Below are 11774 nucleotides of genomic sequence, written 5' to 3' on the forward strand. Positions count from 1 at the left end.
AACAACATGAAACAGTAGAATTTTTTTTTTTAAACTGAAAGAAGCGAAGAAGTTCTTCTTTCCCTGCAACATATACTCCTCAGGAGTATAACTGAAGGAAAAACTAATGGGATAAATGACATTCAAGTTTTCAGAGATGACACCTTAGGATGTATTAACTCTCTGAAGTCTACAGAGTACAGATGAGTTGCAGTGCCTACAAGCTGTCTGGTGGAATTCTTGCCCAGAACAGAAAATGCAAGCCACACACCCATGACTAAAAAACTTTGACAGATCCTACTCTAAAGGCAGGCAGGCATTGAATATATATGCACATTAATATGTACATACACACCTACACGGAAACTTGAGGTTCAGGAATTATCAACCTCCCCACACTTGCCCTACTCCATGGTTTATTTCTCATACCTGAGTGAAAAGTTTGTATCCTTTATAGGAGACCCAAAGGGATCATTGTTGCAGTTTATGGCTTCAAAAGAGTCTGTCTGGGACTTTGGAGAAGAATGAATCCTGCCTCCTGAGCAGTAGAAGCACGGTGCTTTGCAGAGCTTGGCTGATGGCCACTGACAACACAGCTTCAATAGTACAGGTAAGAAGACCAATGCCCTAAGGATCAGAAGCAGTTCTGTTCCCTTCAGCTGTTTCAATATCCTGGAAATTCTGAGCACTTTTATCCTTTAGCTACACAAAGAAAGCAGAGCAGGAAGGCCTGTGCTTACAATCCAATGCAGTTACCTGACTGTAAATCACAGGCTACTTCAAGTATTGTCCCCCATATATTAAAACTAAACTTGGAATTGCAGCATGAAATCAGATCACCTACAGCCTCTCATTAAGCAGCTGAAGAACACCCTTTTAATTTTGCGTTATTACTTGCTACAAACACAAACTGTCAACTAGGAGGTGAAAATCCCTGACACAGAAGAGCACAGCCCTCACCGTAGCTTTTTTCCCCCCTTGTATCTTTGTTGCAACACTAACATTTCCTGCCATTCCTACATTTCTTGTCCTAAGCTCTTTCACAGCTGCCTGCAAGAGCCACCACCACTATCTCAGTGGCCTCCCCCAAGAGGTCAGTATCACTGTGTTCTCAGCTACACACGTACCCACAGTTTGAAAGCACAAAGTTTAGGTCTGTTGCCCAGCTCTAAACAACACATGCTGGTATTGCAAAGTACTCCTTGCTTCTATCCAGAAAAACAACTCTGATGTAATACAAGCAAAAACCAGACATTATCAGATAATGGGGAAAAGGGCTTTGAAGCTCCTTGCTGCGTAATTCTAAGTGCTTTATTTTCAGAACACACCACTGCCCTTTTATGACAGATTTTTCTTCCCCCTGAAGCTCCACCAGCTTTTCAACTGGGATTAGTTACCTTTTCAGTCCTGTTAGAGGTTAATAAAACTACAGACAGCCCCACTCTTGAGCATGTTCTGCATTTCTACACTGCTCAGAACTAACACTGCCTCCATAATCAATATTACGAAGTGGTTTTAGTACCTTTTCAGTATCAGAGACCAAATCTATCCCATGAGAGGGCATATCAAATAAATTACCACATACATTAAGCATACACATTTGTAATCCCAAGAAGTAGTCTGATAAATCCCTAAGACTTTGTTGCAATAAAAAAAAAAAATTCTGAAATGGTTAAGTCTCCCTGACTGGCACAGTGCTCTCCTCTTTGAAGCACACATTACCAAAATAAGAAGCTACAGCCTCTGCACAAACTTGCAAGTTTTGCAAGGACCAAAATTACTGAGAAAAAACCAATATGCAGAATCCTTGGTGGTGCACTTCAGAACACTTTTCAGAAGGACAACACTCCTTCTTCCAGCCATCTCACAACACCAATCATGAAAAATCCTCCAAAACAAGTCATTTTTTCCTTTTAAAAAACAAACAAGGCAATAGGTTTACCTTATTTAAACCCCATTCACATATCCAATACCAATGCTGTCCAGCAGCAATACAGGCAACCAAACACCAGTTCTGTATATTAAACCTTTTATTTTTAACCAATTCTTAGTTTCAGACAGACTCCTGAACAGGTGGCTCATATCCATCAGCTCGCTCCACTTTAGTGCCTGCCTCATCCCCAGAAGGTTTTCCAGCACCACCACCTTCACCATGCAGTTCCATCAGCTTGCCCACTAAAAAAGAAGTATTGCAGTGAGAGATGCAACTTTAAGTTTTAAGTATCTAAATTTGTCTTCACATACACATTAAAGCACCAGAACATTTTCATTCCTGAAAACTCATGCAAGGAGATGCTGCATAACTGAGGGACAAAAGCAACGAAACAAGAGCTACACAAAGACATCACAAATTAAACCTCTTGTTTGTTTAAAGAGGCGAGTCAGGTAGCTATTGCTGCATCATATGGGAACGTCAGAAAATGGGAAAACAGAATCATTCCATCTCATCTGGGACCGAAACATTTTGTCATCATTCATTCCCAAGCCAAAGCCTTTGAACACACAGCAGTGGTCTCAGACAAGGACTTAAAAAAGTCCAAGCTGATCGATCACTGCTGTGTCAGACTAGAAGAAGCCTTCTAACTACAACAGCTATGTAAGCTTATGATGCTGCTTTATCACATTTACCTAACAGTAAATGCATTTAAAAGTAATGGCTTCCCCACATCCTCCTCTTAAAACACATACAGTTTGCCATAATCAACTTACACTCAAACTTGGGCTTCTTCAGCATCTTAACCTTGCGGACATAGACATCATGGAGAGGGTAAATGGACTGACATGCCTTCTCTATGTCTTTGCCAATGCTGTCTGGAATCCTGAGAAATCAGAGAACACAACAGTACCAACACATTAAAAACTGTCCCTGCTTCTCAATCAGCAAGACAGGCTTGAAGTAATTCTTAATAATACACAAAAGAGAAGTTTCTATTATCAATGCCATCTTCACTTGCTGACAATTTCCTTCACGCACAGTGAGAGTACAGGACATACTCCCTTGCAATGCAAGCCTGCTCCTTTTGAGAGCAAATCTGCTGTCAGACTTTGGGACCAAACACCACACTTTGGAAAAATTACACCTAGCAGAAGATCCTGCAACAGTCACAGCCTCAGCTGATTATAACTGCAATTGTAGTCTGTAGAAACATGCATGCAGTCTCTCTGGAGACATACATTTATGCAAACATGATGGCTGATGGAAGTCAAATATGATGCAGAGACCACCAGAGTACCCACAGGAAATGGCACATCAGCTTTTACCTGAGGGACATTGCCTGTGGTCTCCGCAGAACATAAGCAAAGCACCAGCATTCTGAGAGTATTTGGTAACAACTGACCAACAAACACACAGGGAAGAAAAACCATAAAACACATCCAAAGCTTACAGCTTATTGACAACTTCTTTCAGGTCATTGGTCTGGACCTCTCGGGTCATGATTTCCATCATCTTCCTGCGAATCTGCCGAACCTGCTGGTGCTGGGCATAGGAAGTCTTGCGGATCTGGTTGTTGCGTTTCTTTGTAAACCCCACGCAGAAGAGGCGCAGGAGGTACCCGTCTGTGGTTTTGACATCCACGTGGGCTTCAATCATTGTCTGAAAGAGAAATGGCCTTTAGTGACAGACTGGCTTCTAATGGTCTTTAGTCTTCTACGTGACAGACTGGCTTCTAATGGCCTTTAGTCTTCAACGTTACAGACTGGCTTCTCCAAGCCATGCACCTGAGATGCAGGGGTGGCTGACCCCGCTCCAAACACAGCTCTGCAGTGGTCACCTCCTTCCCTAAAGGAGGCAACAAGAAGTCAGAGCTGGCTCTTTACACACCTGCCATTTTTTGACCATGGAGCACATTTTATCCCGGGTGAGGTCCATTCCATGGAAGTTGGTCAGACAGTTTTTGCCCTGGACGTCCTCAGTTATCAGCTTGAATTTGCGGAAGGCCACCTCATCGTTCTGCAGGTCAGCCAGGCTGACTTCAAACACACGGCCCTTCAGTCCATCAGAGGCAATTTCTGTGATATGGAACAAAATAAAGCACCTTTCATAAACGTTACAGAAGGGTTACTCAAGTCACAGACTGAACTTCCATTTGATGTTTCCTAATCGTAAGTGATGCCACCAGTTTCAGAGCTCTCAAGTTTATGTGTTTCTTGAACAAGGTTAAAATCAACTCACAGAAGTACATTCTGTATTTTGGTAACTTTGTGAGGAGTTTTTTTTAAAGATTATTGTATCAGATGATCGGCACAAATGCCAGTTTACTGCAGTAGTTTTTAAAGTAGAAAGGATTACAAAATATTTGGAAATTATGAACAATAATGACAAGCTAAACAAGTAGCTCTGCATTTGCTCAGCACAGATAAAGCTGTAACAAACACTGAAGTACCTGTGCCATGCTTGGTTGATGCCCCTCATCTTACTTATTTCACATGTATACAGGACAAAATTAACAAGCTTCATGACTAAGTATAACCAGAACAGCATATGCATTATTTCAGAAAATACTGCTACCTATATGGCTCACCCAGCATTCCTAACAGGCTTCCTTTTCCTAAGGTGTCCCAGGTCACATAAAATATCTCATGATGCATCTACATCTCCCATCAGTTCTCACTTCAGCAGAGATCTCTTTACCTAAAAGCTTCCAATTTCAGTCCCTTCTAACACAACAGTCTTTATGATGCTATTATGACCAAGGTGTCCTGTAACACTCTCTCCACATCTCCACCTGTGATAATCAGTGTGTCTGTTTAATTCTTAACTTTCCTCATACCCATCAGGCTACCACAAGAGCATTTCTTTAGAAACTTCAGACACGCCCTTCCCTACCACATCCCTGGTTTGGTACTCTTGAACCAACAAGAATCACACTGTATTAACTTCCCTGAAAATAAGCTTCTACTTAAACAACTCTGTCAACTTGACAAAACTCATTCAAATCAATCAATGAAATTAGAAGCCCCTTTTTTTTAACTTCCAGTTTTGTAAAACTATAAGCAAAACATATATATCAGTGTTCTTTGATGGAATCTCCTGTGGCACTAATACATGGAACAAACACATGTCCCCCCCACTATGCAGCAATACGGCATCAAACCCCACTACTCACTAGTTCCTTGAGTCCTGGTGACAAGTGTCTTCCCAATGTTTCGGATATTAAACATTGCTGGTGCTTTGACATCATACCAGTCCTTCTTGGAGAAAGGATCAACCCTTAATTTAAATAAATCAGAAATTATTTTTTACAGATTTTTCTCAGATTAAGGCGAGCTGCAGTATGAACTTCCTCCCCATGTGCTTTGTGAAATGGAAACGCGAAGGCCAAAATGTTACCAAACTTAACACTAACAGGTTGTCAAGCATGTGAATATGATCAACAGTGCACGTTACAGTGAGGGAGGCATTTACTTCCAAAGAATCGCAACCAACTGCAGAACCAATTACAGACACATCCTATAGTTGTCAAAAAACTGTAATGCACTACAGGTCAGGCTACCCCTCTGGAGCGATACAAGCGGTGCACTTAGCCGGTAACTTCCCCATGGAGATCCCACTTCACAGCGGTGCACTGAGTGCCTAACATCCCCCTGAAGATCCCATTTCACAGAACGACTTCAGGAGCTAAAAGGCACCAGACACAATGACGCTGCCACGGACACCAACCGGGAAGCCCCGCTGGTGTACAAACCAGGCCAGGCCCATTAGGCCCGCTCCTCCAGCCTGCAGGCCCAGACCCGTCCCTGCCGCCCTACAGGCCGCCGAACGCTTCCCTTCCCAACACCACGGCAGCGGTGGACAGAGGCGGAAAGCGCAGCTCGCCCGGGACCCGCTACCTCCATGCGGGAGCAGCCGCCGCCGCCCCCCACCCCTTACCCGGGCCCTCCCCGTGGCCCGCTCCACCCGCAGCCACGCAGCCCGACCCGCGCCCAGAAGAGGCCCGCTCCGGACCGCCGCCATCCGCCCCGCATCCACGGCATCCTGCCGCCGAGGCACCTCTCCCGAAGCCCCGGGGTCGCGTTCCCTCCTCTCCCAGCCGCCCTTACACTTTTTTCTTGGCGCCTTTCTTGCCGCCTTTGGTCAGCCGCTTGTTCTTCCCCACCGCCATGGTCCCTCCCCGCCGACGAAAAGGACGGAAGCGGCCGCTCGCGCGAGATTATACGAGACTGGGGCTCGCGCGAGAAGTGAGGGCCGGGGCAGCGCTCTCGCGAGAACGGGGCCGCACCTGCCAAATAAATAAATAAATAAATAAATAAATAAATAAATAAATAAATAAATAAATAAATAAATAAATAAATAACCCCAATATATACCAATAAATATATAAATAAAAGCACATTAAAATCAGCGCCATGTGTTTCCGTCACGCAGCAGCACCCACTGATAGAGGTTGGGGACTGAGTGCTTGGAGAGCAGGGAAGGGGAAAGGGACCTGGGGTGCTGGTGGATGGAAGGATGCCCATGAGCCAACAATGTGTCCTGGTGGCCAAGGCGGCCAGTGGCACCTGGGGTGCATTAGAAGGGGGTGGTTGGTAGGTTGAGAGAGGTTCTCCTCCCCTTCTGCTCTGCCCTGGTGAGGCCACATCTGGAATATTGTGTCCAGTTCTGGGCCCCTCAGTTCCAGAAGGGCAGGGAACTGCTTGAGAGAGTCCAGCAATGAGCCTCCAAGATGACGAAGGGAGTGGAACATCTCCCTTATGAGGAAAGGCTGAGGGAGCTGGGGCTCTGCAGCTTGGAGAAGAGGAGAATGAGGGGTGAGCTCATTAATGTTTATAAATATGTAAAGAGAGAGAGCCAGGAAGATGGTGCCAGGCTCTTCTCAGTTATGTCCAATGATAGGACAAGGGGCAATGGATATAAACTTGAGCACATAAAAAAATACAAAAAATCTTCACTGTGAGGGTGTCAGAGCACTGGCACAAGCTGCCTAGGGGGTGTGTGGAGTCTCCTTCTCTGGAACTGTTCAAAACCCACCTGGACACATTCCTGTGTGACCTCCTGTAGGTGACCCTGCTCTGGCAGGGGGTTGGACTCCATGATCTTTTGAGGTCCCTTCCAACCCCTAACTTTCTGTGCTTCTGTGATTAGAAGACCACCAAACACCCCCCCCCCACACACACACACACACAGACAAAGAATGCAAATATTTCCAGGGAACCAGCTAAATATGACAATTAGTTCCAGGAAATCTGATGTTTATCACAATGAGTTCTATGCATATGTATCTATAAGTACCATGTAAGCCACACTGTCACTCACATTACGCAGGACTTTGAGAACCATCATGCATCCAGCACTGCAATAAAGAATGCCTGCCGTCTAAACCTTAAACACAAGTGTTAGAGAGTTCTGTCAGTGACCGAATTTTATGTTAACACCACCAGGCCTGTGCCTCTTCCCTTGAAGGAAGCAGAGGCCGGGCCCCTGCTGTCTGGGGGGAGAGGATAATAAAGATGGCAGTGTTTGCCTTGGGGGCTGCAGGAATGGGGCTAGGGGAACGTCAGGGAGCAGATATGGCCAGGTATCCTGGTTTGGGCCAGGATAAAGATGATTTTCTGTCTTGCACTTTTGCTTTCAGGTAAGTTTCTTGTAAGTAGTTGACATTAACAGCAAGTTTCTCAGTGTCTGCTTCTAGGCCTGTTAACACGCGATGTTTATAGTTACTGCTAGAGACTGGTGTGCAGAGCCAAGGACACTGCTCAGCTCTGAGGAACATTTTACCCTCCAAGAGGAATAAAGAGGTCCCACCTGCAGCCCTGCTTTGGGGAGGAACAGACAAGATAGATGCCAGAACTGACCAAACAGAGTATTACATCCCATACATGTCATACTCAGTATAAATTTGAGGGATCACCAGGGTCAAGCCAGCTTCCAGCTTCCAGGCTTCCAGCTTCCTGCCCTTCCTGCTTCCTTTTCTTCACCCGTTCCCTGTTTTGCTTCAGCATCCTGGGAGGATTCTGTCCATTGTCTGCCTGTGATCCTGATCCATGCCAGCCCATATCTGTGTGTTCCTGCCTCCAGTTCCCGACTGCTGCTGACTCCAGGAACTCCAGCTCTTTTGGGAAAGGACCAAGCCTACTCCAGGCTGAAGGACGTGGTGGACCTGGGACAGACAGGGGACATCTCTTTGATGTCCCTGGGGACAAGCAGATTGGATCTGATGGTTACACACACTCAAAGAGTGCATCTCTCAGCCCATGGTTCCAGTGTTGAGTCTCATTCGTGGAGTGTCAGCTTCTGGTGTCATTCTCATCCTTGAATCAGTGGTGGGATGAAACTTGGTTGCTTGGTTGCAGAATAAGGGCAGCTTAGGGCTTCTCTCCACTTTCTCCCTCTTCATTTGCCACTTCTCATCAGCCTCTATGATGCTTTTGAAGAGGAGAATGCACCCAGTGGTGACAGCCTCTGCTGGGCACTGAGTGCCTCTTCTTCTGGAGGAGACAAGTTCTTCTTGGGGCTCCAGCAGGTCCTCCCTGATGAGGGAAAGGGGTGGGTTTTTGAAGGGCTCAGGCTGGCTTTTGGCTCTTTGCTTGTCTGTGCCTCAGCAGGGCAGCTGGGAGAGTGTGAGGTAGTGGTGGGGCAAAACACAACCTGGCACTTCCCAGGGGTGTGGATTTGCCTGCAGGAGGACACAGGGAGAGGGATCACACAGCTCCTGAGGAAATGCAGGGCAGCTACAGACACACCACATCGGCCAAGAGGAGCAAGAGGGTTTGACAGGTGCTGCAGAGGTGATGTGGACATCCTGTCTGTCCCCCAGGGAACGAGGTGTCTTGCCCTGCCACCTGCTTGTCCTGCTCCCCACAGGACAAGTGGCCCAGGCCAGGATGCACGGGTCCAAGGCAACATGGACAGGGGCACCTAAGGGAATGAGCGCAGACAGACACGTGGTTTGTTAATGACTACCTAATGACCTTGAGGAGGCCACAAGGGCCTCCTGGACATTGCTTTTTGCCCAGCTCCTCCTCCTGGATTCTTGCCCATTTGGCCCAGCTGGGGACAGTATAAAAGAGGCACAGAGGAGTGAGAGGGATCCTGGAAACCCGGAGGCCATAAGGGAAACTGAGGCACACATGCAGGTGCGGGTGAGGGATGTGTAGGGGTGTCTGTGGGAGGGGACTTGTGAGGAGCCCAAGTACACAGTGGGGTAGGGAGGATATTTAGGGAATCCAGGTGTGGGGACAGGTGGTGCATCTATAGGGGACTCAGGGACCTGAGGGTGAGTGGGATGTGGGGGGGTGTTCCATAGGGAACTCAGACTTCTGGGGGGCGCAGAACTATAGGAGACCCAGGTGTCCATGGGGTGTTCTGTAGGAGACCCAGGCATCCAGGTGGGATCCACAAATGGCCCATGTGCTTGGAGTGGGGGGCACGTGTGTGTGAATAGGAATAGGATTTTGGAGGAATCAAGCATTCAGGGTGGGGTTTCCAACTGGGGACCTAGAAGTCCAGACGACCTTGACGTTGCTTCCCACAGGTGACCATGGCAGGGTGGACCCTGTGCGTGGTCCTGGTGCTGGCAGCACTGCCGGGGGCAGTGGCTGAGACCCGCTATGAAAAATTCCTGCGGCAGCACGTGGACCACCCCCGGACATCCACGCTCTCTGCCCACCGCTACTGCGAGACCATGCTTGCACGCCGGCAGGTGACAGCCCCAGGGAGGCCCTGCAAGCCCTCCAACACCTTTGTGCACGCACCCCCCGAGGAGCTGACGGCTGCCTGCACCCAGACGCCCGACGCGATGGGGTTCCAGAGCACCCCGACAGCCGTGAGCCTCACCGCCTGCCGTGCAAGGGGAGGCAGCACCCGCCCCCCTTGTGCCTACCGGGCCCGGCAGGTCCAGCACCACGTCCGTGTCTCCTGCCTTAATGGGCTGCCTGTGCACCTCGCTGGCACCTATGCACCCCCACAGTGAGGATGGACCCGGGTATGGATTATCCCTCCCCCTGCCTGGGTGGGGGGGCTCCATTAGGGCTTGCAATAAAGGAAGTGCCACAGTGCTGGGCACCAGCATTGGATTCTGGGGGGGGACTTGTGATCTTGCCCTTCTCTGAGGGGTCCCCTTGGGTGCCCCCAATCCAGTCCAAGATAGACCATTCCCCTCATATACTTCATCAAACCCTGGGTTTTCCCAACCTGCTGGGTGTCCCATAGGCTCTCATGGCACCTCTGGGCTCTCCTGTGTCCCCCATGGCTCCCCCCCCCTTGTCCTTTGACCCCTTTTCTTTCCAGATGCTGCACAACTGCCTTGGGTGCCCCATAGCCCCCTAAGGGTCCCTCTATGCCCCTGGATGTGCATCTGACTCTCTCCCTCTGATGTCCTGACCTTTGGGTGTCACATTGCTTTCCAAGACACTTGGGGTCTGCTTACCTCCCACATGCCTCACAACCCCCTGGGTACCCTTAACTTTCCCCAAGCCTGCCCCATGAACCCTCATGTGCCCCACATTCCCTCTCCCCCATCCCTCTGACCCCATCTGAGTCCTTTCTGGGGCAGAGGGGGCACTCGGGCCCATGCAGGCCCTTTGCCAAGACCTGTATCAGTGTTTGACACTAAACTGAAACTCTGCATGCAGAATGGATCCAGCTTTGGTTTATGTGGGTTGGCTGAATGTTTTTCTACTTTTTGTATCCCACTAAGTACCCAACCCAAGCCTTGCAAGCCATTTATCCCACATATAATCTCCCCATTGCCAGCACAGCTTGGATTTGTCATGGCCAGGCCCTGTCTCTTTCAGAGAACTGCAGAACTGCCTCCAACTTATTCCCTCTATCTGTTCTTAGAAACTGAGTAATCTCTTAATCTTATCTCTGAAAAACTTCTGGGCTCCTTCAGGCAGGTTCTCCACCTGTTTCATCACTTTGCTGGCCCCACAGGAGACCAAATGCAGCAATCCGGGGCCAGACTTTGCAGGACAGTTCAGAGGACAGTGGTTCCCAAGCCAGAATGCTCCTGCCACCTCTGCTGCAGGGAAGTGGACCCAAGAACCAGATGCAAGAAAGGCAGTGTACAAAAAAATCCCTGGTGGCTGCAGTTGGAGCTATCCCACATACTTTGAGCAAGCAGAGGCGTGCATGGCCTCCTCCCTAAGGGGATAAGGGGAAATTCATTGCAAATGGGTGCCCAGCCAAGGAACCATCCCCTCTCATCAGCAGCAAGCATCGTCAAACAGATAGAAATATAAATCCAGGTGAGGTGAGGAGCCTGGAAAAGATTCACAGAAAGTGTATGAAGTGTCAAAAAAAATTGGGAAATTAAAATTCCCCCATGAAAGTAGGCTGAGTCTGGAAGTGAATCAAGGCTGGAAGAAAGCACTCATTAATTTCTCCCTGTTTTGAGCCAGAAGGTGAGTAGCTCAGCTAGTGACATCTTGTCTCAGCCAAGCTGATGCTAGGCTCACTGCATGTGTTACGAACCCCTTCTCCAAGGGCTGCAAAACTGGTGCCAGGAAGAGGGCAGCTCATTTCTGCCTCACATTGGGGTGGAAGAGTAAAAGCAACACACAACCTTTTGCAAAATCACCTTTTCTGAGCAGCAGCACAGCCTCTTTCCTTCCGTCCAAGCTGAGTTGGCTACTGTATGTCTGGAGGGAGGAAAAGAGGCTGGAGGGAGGTCAGCTTCTCCCTCTTCCTTCCTGCTGCTCTTGGATCGTTATCTGTTGGCAGGCATGTTCACAGTGCACTTAGCCCAATGTATCTGTGATTCAAACACCAGCAGCAATAAGACCTTTCCAGATCACAGGGCAGTAGCCCTGGCCTTTCAGATGCCAGTCCATCTCTTGATAAAGGGGTTAAATAA

The 11774-nt window shown here is 48.3% G+C and overlaps 2 protein-coding genes and 1 non-coding gene across 4 annotated transcripts; 1 reads left to right on the plus strand and 2 right to left on the minus strand.

The window, feature by feature from the left end:
- Window positions 1-1991: 1991 nt before the first annotated feature.
- Window positions 1992-6136, minus strand: RPS3A (ribosomal protein S3A). The gene is made up of 6 exons (XM_030449496.1): window positions 6022-6136; window positions 5088-5191; window positions 3803-3990; window positions 3366-3574; window positions 2689-2798; window positions 1992-2154 (listed from the first exon to the last, which is right to left on the minus strand). Exons 1-6 carry the CDS (start codon window positions 6081-6083, stop codon window positions 2033-2035), a joined length of 795 nt encoding a protein of 264 aa, XP_030305356.1. The 5' UTR covers window positions 6084-6136; the 3' UTR covers window positions 1992-2032.
- Window positions 2389-2458, minus strand: LOC115598301. The gene has a single exon (XR_003987554.1). It is a non-coding gene; the product is annotated as a small nucleolar RNA SNORD73 (small nucleolar RNA).
- A 2820-nt stretch (window positions 6137-8956) lies between the features above and the next one.
- LOC103528506 (ribonuclease CL2) lies at window positions 8957-10871 on the plus strand. Of its 2 annotated transcripts, none has more exons than XM_030449798.1 (3): window positions 8957-9054; window positions 9453-9902; window positions 10853-10871. In XM_030449798.1, the coding sequence occupies exons 1-2, from the start codon at window positions 9049-9051 to the stop codon at window positions 9888-9890; spliced, it is 444 nt and encodes a 147-aa protein (XP_030305658.1). In that variant the 5' UTR covers window positions 8957-9048; the 3' UTR covers window positions 9891-9902; window positions 10853-10871. The 2 variants fall into 2 exon arrangements, with proteins under 2 accessions (XP_030305658.1, XP_008492079.2); XM_008493857.2 differs by lacking the exon at window positions 10853-10871 and adding an exon at window positions 10208-10550.
- Window positions 10872-11774: the final 903 nt, after the last annotated feature.

Source organism: Calypte anna, chromosome 4A (genome assembly GCF_003957555.1).
Source record: "Calypte anna isolate BGI_N300 chromosome 4A, bCalAnn1_v1.p, whole genome shotgun sequence".
In the NCBI taxonomy this organism is placed as follows: domain Eukaryota; kingdom Metazoa; phylum Chordata; class Aves; order Apodiformes; family Trochilidae; genus Calypte; species Calypte anna.